The following is a 14,191-nucleotide window of genomic DNA, read 5'->3' as shown; positions in this document are numbered from 1 at the left end:
ATAGATGTATTTTTATGTCTGAATTATATTTACCCTTTCTCTTATTGAATTGTAATCCATTTTCTTTGTGTGACAGTGCTTTGTTGACGAAAGCTCTTCTAGTTATTTTAAATGTTATACAAAAAATGCCTGTCTTTGTTCAGCCTTGACATTTTTGTCCCTTCAAACATATTTCAAATGTAATCCAATAATGAATCAACTGTATTTGCAATCATTTAAAAAATCAAATTTTGAATGTACACTTATTTCATCAGCCACTGTAACTGTTTTTTATACTATGCCATTTACTCTGCATCTGTGTGATGGCTGCCGTCACTAGGCCATTTGTAGGACAAGGTATTACATTCAATATTAACATAAAGTCATGAAAATATTGCAGGTATTGATCTATAAGCATAAAAATCCTCATTAATTCGACACAGGAGAGTTTCTGGATCTCCAGTTTTGGGAATTTTTATTTTATTGTGTACATATTTCTGATTTTAGGGACTTTTGTTTTGTTGTTCTCTATTCTGTGGATTTTTATTTGTAATGCATGCAGATGTCCCATATGCATGAATAACTTAAATTGTTACTATTTAATAGGTAACTTTGGATGTAGTAAATAACAGATTTGAATTCTTCATCAGATGGCAGTTGTCTGTTTCATAGGTTATTAATAGCAGATCTTACAGTTGCAGTATGATTGTGTTTCATTGATCTTTGCACATTGCTGTAAGACATAATCTTCCACTATAATATCACTGAGGTCCACATTACTGACATGTTTTTCATGCTCCTTCAGGCACAGTGAGAGGCTATCCTACATTAATCTACTGTGAAGAGCTATACAGATACGTGGTCGCTATATTTGCAACAAGATTTCTGAGATCGTGAGATCATCTGCAGTGAATTTAAACTATGATGTGACTATGGAAAAACAAACAACTTAGTTTCACGTTTTGGTTTTGAATGTATATGTTGTGTGGTTTTACAGGGGATGGTGACTTTTGGCAGTTTTCAGTCAGCTCTGGGGTTTGTGCCCTGTGCTCCTCTTCACTGCAGCACACCACCGTGTAGACGGATGTTCAGCTTTCCCTCCAAAGAGGATGTACAGAGCAGTAAAAGAAAGGGCAAAGAAGGGGGCGGGGGGGGAGTGAAGAGTGTGAGTGAGGAGGCGAGAGTGACACCTTCACACCCAGTCGTCAGTTTGCTCGTGGGCCTCTCTCCCTGCACTATCCCGGTCTCTCGCTCCTTCATCGTCCCCCTTTTGCTTCTCATGTTTGGCTTTCAGACTGTGAAATCTTAACCCGGGCAAGCCATGTCACCAGGGATGAAAGACGGAGAGGGCAAAGAAAGGGGGATGAGAAATAGAGGTTGGGAAAGACCTGGAGGTGGAAATGTGGAGGGTGTTGGAGAGATTTCATCGGACAGGAGATGGATGGCTTTGCCAAAATATTGTGTCGTCCATCAAACTCTCAATGATGTCAGAGAGATTTCAAGATAGTTGGTAGTGTAAAAATACATGTCACTGGAGCTAATAAAATCCAGAAACAAAGTTTTATTACATCACAATTTTTTTTATTATTTCACTTTTATTTCAATTTTTCACATCTTAAAACAGGTTCTTATAGTTTTCTCTATACACAAATTTACATATAAACATTTACAAAATGACAAAAGCATGTTTAACAAGAAAACAAACAATTGTAAATGTATTCTGGGAAGTCTCTTCAGATTGAGGTTTGACTATGTGCAAGTGGGATCACATCTGCACATCAGCCAGTGTACCGTGAGACATTCAAGACTGTAGAAATGAGTGGATAACCTTAAGTACTGAAGAAGCTCAGCTCCCTAAACCCCTTATGTTTTAAAATGTGTTTTGTTATACCAATCAGTGGCTATCAACTTCATGAGAACATCTAGTAGACTAGCAAGGCCTAATGACACAAAAATACAGATTTCTAGGAAAAAACAATGTATTTTTTACCATTTAATCTGTATTATGAGCAATGGGCTTCACTTTAAAGGTGGTGTAAAGGGAAAAAAAAGGTTAAGAACCACTGATCCAGGTTAAACAATTTGTCGTCTTGTGTTTTATAACCGAACTGAAAAAAATGTGTGATGTCAGATACTTTCAGTGGTGTTCATCTGAACCGCAGCGCCTGCATCAAAATGTCTGCTTTTGTATCAGTGCAAATGTGAGTAGCGCTTTGACAGACTTCAAGAGATATAACAGAGAGCTGAGTGCTACACAACAACATGACAAAAATCCTACATAATGTATACTACTTTGGCAGTAGCCAAAGTAGTAGTAGTAGTAGTTTCCAATACACAGAATTAAACATTTCTCTATGAGTCGAGGAAGAAAAGTGACAGTTGGAGATGAGGAATATAATGCCAATCTGTACCAATGATTTCAACACAGGATAGTGAAGACCTCTTGTTATTTTCAGTTTGATATTAATCCACTGGGTGTTTTGCTTTCAGTTCTGTTCATAATGACTGGGAAAAAAATTGTGCATCTTAAATGGTCAAAAAATGAGAATCTCCATCCTCATAATAAGGTAATAAAAAATATCACTGAGGTCCTCTTCTTTGGAACGATCCACGTTCCACATTCATGCAAACAAACACGCAAACACACACTGACAGCACTGTTCATGCTCGTATAAAAAAATCTGTATAAAAAAAATCTGTTCAGTGTTCATGGTCCCAATGACCAGCATCGGGTCAGCATTGTCTCTGTGGCGGCGTCTCGGCCAGCATTAGTGTAGCATCAGGGCTAATAAGACTGGGATCATGGTAAAGAAGAGCGGAAAGGAGACCAGCTGTGCTCCTGAACTGCCGATACTCCTCTGGACGTTTGGCTCCATCACATCAGGGTCATCTGAGGGGAAAAAAAGGGGGGAAGATTCAGTATTGGATTTCATCGCTCCATCATGGTAAACACACCCAGCTGAGCTCCTCTCAGACATGGAACCGCTGAGGGTATTCTGCATCTGTCTGGTATGTTTAAGAGGAATCCTCACCTGCTGGGAGCCGGTTAGAGGGGTTGTGAACTCCCCCAGCAGCAGCAAACTTCACTTTTCCTCCATCCATGCTTTTTCCTGCATCATCTGCCTTGGATTTATCAAAATGGGTCTTTCCAGAGCCTTTATGACCGATGACATCCACTCTCAGCCTTAGACACTCCTGGCCATGGTGATGCATTGGCTTGGCTGTGGAAAGTCAGAAAGAGGGAAAAGTTTAGTACAAGAAATCTTCTCTGCGTCACAGTAAGTTGTTAAACTTGGCAGTGTTATCGTTGATACTTACAGATGTAATAATAGCTCTCTCCCTGTCTGAACTCCTTGCCGAGAGTGAAGGGAGTAAAACGCTGGAATTTCTCAGAGAATTTCTCGGGAGCGTGGGGAGCGAACGGCCGCGAGCACTCCCAACGGAGCTGGTCAAAGGAGTGAGGTTTACACACATCGTAGTCCTCCTTTTCCACCATGTACAGCACGTAGCGCTCAGCTGCATGCGATGACACCTCGCCGTGGGTGTAGTGGGGGCAGATGATGTCCAGATAGTCATTGATGCGCACTTCCACTGTGTATTCATCCCACAGGAAGCTACAGGGAGACAGGAAGAAAGAGGAGGTTACTGATAAATGTCCACACCAAGCAAAATGAAATAACAACGTGAATAACAGAGGCAGATATTGTCTGTTAGGACTATGTACACAATGTCAACACACACCCTGACATCTTGGCTTACACAACATACTTAGGGAATAATAATAATAATAATGAGGGCTAATCACACACAGACATCAGCAGGAACAGAAACCAGGCTTCCTCACATGAATAACAAATGTCAACACACAGGTAGGGCTACTTAGATGGAATTCAGGTACCACGTGAGGATGTTTGTGCACTTGTGCAAACCTGTCACTGTGACAGAATTAGAAAGAGCCTGATCAGGCTGGACTTGTTCACTTCAGGACAAGAAAACACTCACTCCCACTCACACCCCTTCTTGCCCTCTTCCCTCATTTTGCCTTCAGCAGAGATTCACTTCTCACCTACTCACACGGGGAAGATTTTAAATAACAGCTCACCCCCTCCCCTTAATCTCTCTTTTTGCCCTCTCTGCTGGTCCACTTTTCTATCTTTAAACACAGTGTTTTTTCTAGCCTTCTCAAACCATTTTCCAGTTTCTCTTGCAAGCCTGTCTTTACCTGGATGTTTGTCTATCTGCACCAAAGCCCCATCGCACTAATTTGCTGTCTCTATCTGTACCTCTGACTCTCAAGTTCTTTCTGATTTCATCAAAGACAGAGACAGAGTGGGTGGAGACAGTCAGACTGCCGCTCTCTTTCTCTCTTTTCATCTTTACCCTTCATTTAGTTTTATGGCTCTTTTTAAGCCTTCCTGTCTCTTTGCCCACTTCCCGTGCTTATTTCTCCCTCTGTGTCCTAATGAAGTACAGAGAGATGGTGAAAACAATCACTATATATATATATTCTGTACATGTTCACCTTATTAGAACTTTTACTTATTGTTGGTAAGAGGCAACTACTCTGTGAGGAACAAATTTGTTTGTCTGTTTCACGTACCTACCACACCTTTCCTTTAAAGTAACCATGGTGCAGGTGAGGCCGTGCTGTGCTGCAACATGTAACATGCAGCAGACTGGCATGTTGCTACTGCTGTAAGATAAGTCAAAAGCCAGGGGGTGAAGAAAGATTGATATCAGCGTATTACTCTGATTACATCCTCAGAGGCAACAGGCACTAATCCTCAAATTGAAACTGATGTGGTCTGGTGTTTAGCGTGCTGCAGACAGTGAAAGTAACAAGAAAATAGCTCCTGTGTGTCTGCTGTTGTTTATGTGTGCTGTAAGTGTGTGCGCTCCGGCATCAAAGCATGGGACGTGGTGGCTCTGACCCCCCCCCCCCCCCGCCGCCCTCCCTCCCCACCTCCTGTTGTTGTGGCTCCTGTTAGGACCCCCTGGCCAAGTCACAGACACACTGGCTCCAAATGTGGGCCTCTAACCCCTCCTTCCTGCCTCTACATTTCTGTGTGTGTATCAGTTAGGGCTAACCTACCTGTCAAAACATGCTTTGTTAGCTGAGCACAGTTCTACACTTGTTATCCGGGACCAACAGGCTGATCACAACCCTCTACTTACAAAGAACCTTTTCTGAGAGAGAGAGAGAGAGCGGTGATTGCAAAGGTGTGCACACCTTTGTTTGTGTGTATATGTGTGAGGGTAAGTGTTCCAGTGAAAGGAAAAGAGGCCGTCTGTAGCAGCCTAATTGGCTAAATAATCTCTGCTCTCATCTTGTTCCTCTCTGTCGTTACTGGTGTGACTGGAAAGAAAACAGAGCGGAGTTGGAGAAAACACGAGGCTCTGAGAACTCAAGTTGTTCCCTCTGAAATAAAGAATAATTTTAAATTGTATGGACTACACCTTTCTTCCCACGCTGTGTCCTTATTAGTGGCCTGGCTGACCTCCACATGGAAACACAGGCTTGTCAAAAGCCAACAAAACAGATTCTGTTGCTAATTTAATTCACAACTGATGCTTTTAAGAAAACTCTCCTTTTATCCTTCTCTTCACCTCCTCATTCCCCCCTCCTCCTCCTCTCCTCCACTGGTCTGGCTAATTAAAAGCTGTTAGGGGTCTGGGGCCAATGTGTTCTCTAGAAAAGGAGGGGAGGAGGAATGAATGGGGTGTAATTATACCCTTTCCCTTTCCAAAGACAGAATGCCTGAAGGCTACAGGCCCCTCTACCTTACCCCCTGTGGAGCTTTCACTGCCCTGGCTGTTGGGGACATTCGTTATATATGTGCTCATATGATTTTGCATTTTTAGTGGTTTCACAGTTGCATTTGGGTTGTCCAGATTTGTTCACGCTTGAACAAGTCATTTTTTTGTGTGGATTGTGTTATCTTTATGCGACCGCAAGTCAATGAAGAGGTTAAACTCCAGCCTGTGGATGCCTTTTGAATAACAAACTTTCACAGCAGATCCCCGTGTCTTTCTCCTGTCCTCTCCCTCCATCCTCCTTGCTTTCTCTACTTTACGCTTCACTCATCAAAGCTCTCCACTCTGGGAGACTCTGGTATCTCCCTGCGTCTACTCTCGTCTCTGACTGACACTTCTCGAGAGAGTGAGAGTCGCATTAACGTGATAGCTATGTCATATGTGAGAGTAAGAGCCAGGTGTGCCAGTTGTTGTAGACCTACTTTCTACACAGCTTCATCTTCTAGTGTGTCGGTTTGTCTGCGTGTGTCTGTGTGCGTGTACATGCTTTTTCATTGGAGAGGGATTCTCTGAAGACCCTTATTCAGGGCGTCTCATGCCCCAGGCTCACAGGCACATCTGTTTATCAAGGCCTACTGGAGCCTCTCCGGTGTTCGATTGCGTGTGCTTGTGTGTTTTCTTGCGTGTGACTGAAGTCTGAGGTGTAGGTAAACAGCAAGGGTTGAAGGTGGCTGTACACAGTCTTCCTCTCTACCGCAAAAAGGTCATTTCTCACTACGGAGCTACTCTAGTTTTTGTGTCAGTGGGCAACGTGTGTGTGTGTGTGTTTCTTATAAGGGTATAAAATAGTAAAATAGCTATAGCAGTGATGAGAGAAGGTGAGCTCTTCAGCACTTGGTCTCCTCAGTTTAGCTTTGAAGTCTCGCCATTGTCTTTGCACAGCTCTGCCACCTCTTCTTTTTTCTATTTAGCTACCATCCCTCTTTCCTTTTCCTCTACTTTCTGACAACCCTGCTGTCCCTCCATTTGTCCCCTGACCTCACAATGGATTTGGCCAAACAACTGACACAGGAACTCTGTCTTTCACGGTCTCTCTGGAGAGTGTTTCAAATTGGCAGGCGGGTCAAAGGGTGAGAGTTCAGGGTCGCAACTTCTCACACTGCATGCTACCATCTGAGTCAGCGCTGAAGATATTTGTTTCACACACACACACACACACACACACACAACACTCATGGAGCGAGTCAGCACCACTGAAACACTAAACAGATGCATCCCCCCACCATTTGCTCCGCAGGTAATCAGTAGTAAGTGTGCACACACTGGAATGTCACAACAGGGGCCTGCGGTTTGGACGGTTTACTGTGTTCTCATAAGGCCCACTCATCGAATTTCCAGTTGCATTCTCACACACTTTTACTTTGAGGTGTACGCTTAATACCCTATTAATTTGAGGTAGTATGGCAGATTCACACCCCCTTTCACACCGGCTGAGGAGCTGTCAGTGGTTCTAATGGGTTTAGCTGCTCACAAGAGGGATACTCCATTAAAGCCAATCTAATATACAGCAAGAAGTCTTTCTATATTAGCTTCCAGTGGAATCTACCTTCATTCTTCCTCTATCTAATTTTCTTGCATTAAGAATCCCAGTGGGGGTTTCTCCACCACTTTGCACCAACACATTCTTCTGTCCTTATGTGGATTTTAAATCCAGCACTCCACTCTGTAGTTTCCACTATTTCCAAATCTCTGTCATGCATGCATATAGAAGCACACGTAGTTAAGACACTAAGAATCCCTTTGGCAAACACAAGATGAGAGCTTTTAAAATTGTCAACACTGCCGTTTCTCACTTATTCAATTCCAAACTTCTCCCCTCCCTTCATCCATCACTGTCCACTCTCTCCTCCCTCAGTCTGCGTCTCCTTTATTCTTCCAAAACTAGCCCATCCCCCCCCTCCCTATCTTCTATTTTGTCCTGTCTCTTAACGCTGACATAATATACCAGCGCTCTTCATCCAGGCTAATTTCTCAACACAAATCCCTTTCTCCAGTTCACCCTTCTCTCACCCTGCACCCCGGCCTCCACTCCCCCTCCTCTCTGGCCCCGAAATCTTTTCACCCTGTCTCTCTATTTGTAGCCTCCCATTCTCTCTGTGATGAATAGAAGAGGGTGAAATGGTATCATGCTTGGTTTAATATGTTGGGGGGTCATGGAGAGTTAATCTGCACGCCTGTGTCTGTCTGTCTGTCTAGCTGAGAAAGAGGGAACAAGTTCAGTCATTTCTAAGAATATGAATTAAATGATCTGCTTTTCTTATTTGAAATCAGCTTTGGATTCATTGAGACAAAACAAAACATCAAATACTTGAGCTGAAGTCCGTCAGACAGAAATCTGTTGCTAATTCTGTCCTTTAGAGGGCAATGGTGGGCTATGAGCCGACAGCCATGCCAAGGTATGCCTGAAATGCTATGAATGAGCAGCGTACACATACGCACACGCATGCTTGCCCACACATACTACGATAACGCTAGGCAAAAACAGGCCTCTCTAATGTTGGCAGAGCCGGGGCTGAGAGGTGCTCTGTCCTTCTGCGGTGGAAAACTACTGGGGCAAAAACAGAGGAAGGTCTGTGAGAAAGAGGGGGACTGATGGAGGGAGGGGAGGAAGTCTGGACCACTGATAAGGAAGCGAGAGGAAGAGCAGAGAGAAAACAGAGGTGCATGGATACTGTGACGGGGGAGGAGGACGTCTACAGCCCTGAAACACAGATATAAAGTATATACCTGTAGTCTTTAAGTACTATGTTGTCATTAAAATCCTGTTGAAGGTATGTGTGTACATTTGAGTGTTAGGTAAGAGGGGAATTATATCAGCAGGGAATACACACAAAGCCTTCTCATATCAGGTGGGCAGGATTCATAGCAAGCTATATGGAGATGTCCAGCAGTGCTTGTAATTGATTGTCCTGATGTACTGTAGGATGGGTCCCATCTGGGAGATTATGGTGGGAATGATCCTCTGTGACAAATGCAGGTTTTACCTAGTAAGTTATATATAAACGTAACAATTACACAATAACCCACCTACCCAGCAACACACATACAGACTATAGAGGACATAATGTAATGAGACAGACAGAAGTTACATCACAGGATCAGAGAGGCATAGAAATATATAGAATGAAGCCAGTGGGATGATGGTTTTGTGTCTATGGGTCAGATGAACAGATTACAAACTGTCTGTAATCTATGTTAGTGTGTGTGTGTGTGTGTATGTGTGTGTGTGTGTGTGTGTGTTCTCACTCTGGTGAGATTAGAGGCCAACAACCAGACGGGACATGGGCTGGGGAGGGGTAAACAATGAGTGGAAAGAAAGCCAGTGTAAGGGAATAAAATATAGAAAATGTACGGGGGGGTGAAGGGGGCTGTTGACATCAACCCCCTTCACCCCAAGCTCATCCCCCAGGCTACATGCACTTGTCAAGGCAGGCCTGGCTGCTTCAATAGCTGCAAAGGCAGACAGAGCCAGACACAGACGAGAAAAACAGAATATTACATTACAGCAAAGTCCTGATAACGATATTTGCACAGATACTGGGAGCATGGCAAATAAATAAGCCCAGACTACACTGGATGGATGAAAGCAGCCAAATAACACAGAGATAGCAGATATAAAAGGAGGCTGTGGAGCACTGTGTTAATGGCATCCACATCTGTGCTGAAATCTTGAATGTACTTGAATCAGTAAGTAGAGAGAAAAGGAGATGGAGGGCTCAGGGCCAGCGGCAATCTGGGAGGAGACCCAGCTGTTGGAGAGGGAGAAAGGAGTGAAGATAGGGAGAGGAACAGACAGGTACAGTGAGAGAAACAAACACACACACACACACACACACACACACACTCACAGCTGACAGAGTTGAGTATAGTAACAGCGGGGAGGAATGCTGGCTGTGGCTAATATTAACATCCAAGTCCTCCTTCTTGCCCCCCAGTGTGTGTAAGTGTGAGTCACACATTTATCATGTCTCGGTAAGGCTGCCTACGGTAACAGCCACTCCCTAATTTACACTGACGTAAAGACACACTAATAATCATGTAATCTCAGTCCACAACAAAAACAAAATCACTTCCCGTTAAAAGCTGATGGAGGGCAGCTTAAGTTCAAACTCTGGCACACACACACACACACACACACACACACACACACACACACACAGGCGCTGACACGTAGTGTAAAGACAAGATCGGACCAGACTAAGAAAAACATGCCTCTTCAGCTGTCGTGTCGGAAATATACACGCACACAGAGTATCAAATCTCTACAGTATGGGATACAGCTATAATCATTAAGTCCCACTGACAAACACACACACTCAAACATACATAGATTGAGTTTAGAGAAACACACACACAAACACCTAAGCTGCCAGTGTGCTTCACATCTCTTCACTCCCCAAACATGAATGGGCAGACTGCTGCCATCTGGTCTCTATCCTCCAACTAAGACAAATCACTACAGCTCACAATCAGACCAAGAATCAATTAGCATCAATTATCCGCGGCCCACTGCCGTCACAGCCCGCTGATGGATCAATGTAATCCTCTGAACAGGTGACTGATTGATCACTGGGGACGGTTTGGGGCAGGTGGGCTTTTAGTCAAAGAGGGAAACCAGAAGACAAGAGAGATGATGGGAGACAAGAGAGAGAAGTGAGAGGAAGCAGGGAGGTAGACGGGGTCTGGGAATGAGGGATTACAGAGGAGACGAGTAATGGAGATTAGACTGTAAACGGTGGCAAATAATATAATACGAGTGGCATGAGGAGGTCAGACGATTATGGCTTCATTTTGGCTTTTAGCTGCTATTATCCTCCTGACACATTTATGTCGCTGACTTTCTGAGAAACTGTTTCCCTGTACCTTGTGTGTGTGCGTGTGTGTGTGTGTGTGAGACTGAACTACAGAGAATGAGAATCTGGGTTTGGTTCAACTAAAGTATGACAGATATAAGAGAAGCCACATGTTTGTGACATTTTAATTGTTGATGTGTACAGGTTATGTCTGTCTCCATCTGGCTCTAAAAAGGGATTAGTGCTATATTCTGATTGTTCCTCTGGTTATACAACTCTCATTTGACAGCAGACATCACATCTGACTCTGTATTGGACCACCTCAGCTCTCTCCCTCACTCTCTTCCTCCTTTTTGTCTTAGCCAGCCTTTCTTATTTCATCTCAAACTTGGAGCTCTGGTTTCTTCCTTCTTTTTGACCAAACAGACTCTGGTTTCACATTTCTCCCTGTGTGGTTACCTTTCCTTTCTCCCTCTCACCTGAACCAGAGCTCCCCCCTCTGTCTGTGGTGACTCAGGTGTAAAACTCAGGTGGGTCAAACCCGGGCCGGTGAGTCACACATGGACTAACCCATGACACAAGCGCTGCTCATGACGGCAGGACTTTCCATTAGGCTCCTCATCTAATTATCAGGACAATTGTTTTCCTTGTTGCAGGGCTCTTTTTTAGACCCGCGTCTATTGTCATTCTTTAAAGGGCAATTAGAGAGCCAGTAATGTAATCAAGACAAGACTAAAAGGCCATAATGGCTTTTGCCCTTGTTGTGGGTTTTAATCGACCTATCTCGGCAGCGGAGGAGCGGGGACCGTCCTTGTGTTTCAGCTGGACTATAAAATAATACTGCCTTTCAAGCGTCGGGATCACTCGCTCCACGCTAAAAGCTCAATAAATCGCGCTGCGCTATTGCGCGTCTGTCAAGCTCCATCGATTCCACTGAGTGGTCGGATAGCATTACATTTGTGACCTCAAAACAAAATAATCAGCAATATGTGCCCCTCTCAGTCTGACACACACAATCACTCTCTCCCCACGACGAAAACCCACTTTAACGCACTGCGTCCTGATGAGATATCTGTATAAATCTGATTAGAACCTGAACCAACTCATTCTCATTAACAGACTTGTTTTTCCATGACACACACTGCAGGCTGCACACACAGGTGCAGACCCTACAGGCAACGTCACTGGCCAAGTTCATACTCGTCAGTCTATTTTCTACTATTAGAGTATGTCTGTGTCTGTGTGTTGCGGTTAAATATAGTGGTGAATCTGTCCATCTGTCTAGGCATCCGCTCAGTCTTTTCACAAGCTTCTGCACCCCGCTGCTGCTGCTGTGTAGATCACAAACCCTGTTAAAAGGTAGACCAACGGCACACCAACCTGTAATTTTCACACCGGTGGAAACAACAACAACAACATCAGGCTAAGTCGTAGCCGTCTGCGCGCAGCCTCGAGGGCCTTAATGACACGGGAGCGGTGACTTTACATGTGTCAGGAAAGTGGGAAAATCACATCCACTCGCCCCCGGAGACATCAGGGAGCACAGTCACACAGAAAGAGCAGTGATTGACTTCACAACTACTCACACATCAGACAGCCGCCCGCACTGCAGCCACACACAAAAGCACAAAATCACAGATGGGAAACTTACTTTGGGTTGGAGCTGTTCCAGTAGACGCTGTGTCTCTCTGCAGAGGCGAACCAGGCAGCGATGCTCAGCGCCAAACACAGTATACACACCACATCCATAGCTCCTCTTCTCCACAGGAAGCTTACCCAAGTACAACTGTTGGGCAACAATCTAAAAAAGCTTCTGTTATTGAAGATTTAAATGCGTAAATACGCACACAGGAACCAATCGTGGATCTTACGCTCCTAGTGTAGTGATCAAAGCAGTGTGAAGCGATGTGGATCTGCACACACTGTTGCAACTCCTGACTGGTTCACTGAGGAGAAACTTGTCTGTTTTGTGTGGCAGTGGCCCCACCCCTCGATGTACCGCTAGCCAATAGGAGTAAAGTAATCTGAATGCTCCGCCCATCGCAGCCACCGGAGACGCTCCCTCCAGCTGCCGCACTTTACCCCACAGAAAAGCACAAAAACAACTCTACCACGACCATAATAACATGAGGCGTAATAAACTCATATAAATCACACTGGAATATGGGAACGATAAGGAAGACGATTGTAAATTACAAAAAGTGACAAGGTAAAGAAAAAAAACAACAACTGAAGCACAAGAGTGATTTAATCAGAATAAATAATGTATTTTTTTCTTTTTTTTCAGATGTGAAAATAAACCAAATTAATTAAGGGAGAATGTGATGGATTATGTTCCATGATGAAAGTATTCATACCATTCACTTAAAAACTATAAAATTAGTCCATTCAATGTAAAAGTCCTGCAATCAAACACATACTGTACGTATGTATCAAAAGGAAAATAATTATTATCGAGTATTATTATGCAGAATGCCCCTTGTCAGTGTTATAATATGATATTATTGGTTCACAATTATTGATAAATAAACAGAACTTTAATGGAGGTGGTTGAGTTGGATCTAATTTTAATCTATACACTAGTTTGAGCTATAGTAACGTGTAATTTCATTAACGGATATGTTTTCTTAAATGTAAAACCTAAATCTGTGAAGTTACTGGCAATTATAACTTTGAAATGAATGTAGTGGAGTAAAAACTACAAAATAGAGGTATTAACCTGCATAAAATGGAAATACAAGTACTTTAAAAAAGTACTTGAGTAAAAAATTGATAATTTGATCAAACAGTTTCAGTGAATTCCTTCTATGTTATGTTGTTTTCTGTTGCTCTGTTGTTTTCTGTGTTGTAACACTGACATGTGTTGCTGTCTGGATTTGTTGCTTTGACGTACTGTATGTTGTAATTTATTGCGGTGTGTTGGGTTGTTTTTATGCACTGCAGCGCAGTTTGTCAACTTGTATTTTTGCATTGTGCTAATTTGCATTGTCTTTTACAGTTTGTTGCTGTGGACTTTAAAGCTGAGCTGTAAATGTGGTGCTGCACTAATGCTGCGAGACAGGTTAGTTGAATATATTGTATACTGTGGAGATTTTGGCTCTGGTTGTCCCAGTGGTTGTGTTTCAGTCATTTGAGGACCCTCTGCACAGAGGTGTGTATGTTCTTGCAGGCTGTTGTTGTCTAGGCACGCTGGTGTACTGATCACGTTCTGTCAGATAGTAAAGAATTATTACAGTCTTATCAGTCAGTCTAATCTCCTGGTCTCTGTTTAGCTGCTTCCCCAGACAGGTAACTTTAGAAAACAACCTCACAGATGGAGTGGATAACGTCCAGACCACAGGGTGTCAGTGGGATTGTGGCCCCAGCAGGAGAGGGCTTCCCTGGGGCAGGGATGGATCCCAGCCTGGGTTAGCTGTTTCAGAGCTCCATAGCTGCAGGGCAACAGGAGGGGGCATACTGTCTGCATGTGTGTGTGCGTGTGTGTGTGTGTGTTTGTATGTGCAGACAAGCTGAGTGTCTGACTGTCCCTAGGCTTTGCTGGGCAAGTGCACACACGTCCTGGCAGTCTGAGAGGATCATACACACAAACACACACACACACACAC

General features: G+C 43.7%; 1 protein-coding gene across 1 annotated transcript; it reads right to left on the bottom strand.

The window, feature by feature from the left end:
- Positions 1-1,552: 1,552 nt before the first annotated feature.
- On the bottom strand, positions 1,553-12,530 carry efna1b (ephrin-A1b). Its single transcript, XM_070835746.1, has 4 exons — positions 12,238-12,530; positions 3,298-3,593; positions 3,012-3,200; positions 1,553-2,869 (listed from the first exon to the last, which is right to left on the bottom strand). The coding sequence occupies exons 1-4, from the start codon at positions 12,333-12,335 to the stop codon at positions 2,748-2,750; spliced, it is 705 nt and encodes a 234-aa protein (XP_070691847.1). The 5' UTR covers positions 12,336-12,530; the 3' UTR covers positions 1,553-2,747.
- Positions 12,531-14,191: the final 1,661 nt, after the last annotated feature.

The sequence above is a fragment of the Pempheris klunzingeri genome, chromosome 8 (assembly GCF_042242105.1).
Source record: "Pempheris klunzingeri isolate RE-2024b chromosome 8, fPemKlu1.hap1, whole genome shotgun sequence".
Classification (NCBI taxonomy): domain Eukaryota; kingdom Metazoa; phylum Chordata; class Actinopteri; order Acropomatiformes; family Pempheridae; genus Pempheris; species Pempheris klunzingeri.
This window is presented reverse-complemented; position numbering and strand designations above follow the sequence as displayed.

Excerpts from the sequence above, each read along its gene's own strand:
- efna1b (XM_070835746.1), bottom strand. The coding sequence starts at position 12,335 with ATGGATGTGGTGTGTATACTGTGTTTGGCGCTGAGCATCGCTGCCTGG. Across the intron at positions 3,201-3,297 it reads AGAGAGCTATTATTACATCT|CCAAGCCAATGCATCACCAT; the intron begins GTAAGTATCAAC and ends GACTTTCCACAG. Across the intron at positions 2,870-3,011 it reads CTCTAACCGGCTCCCAGCAG|ATGACCCTGATGTGATGGAG; the intron begins GTGAGGATTCCT and ends TTTTCCCCTCAG.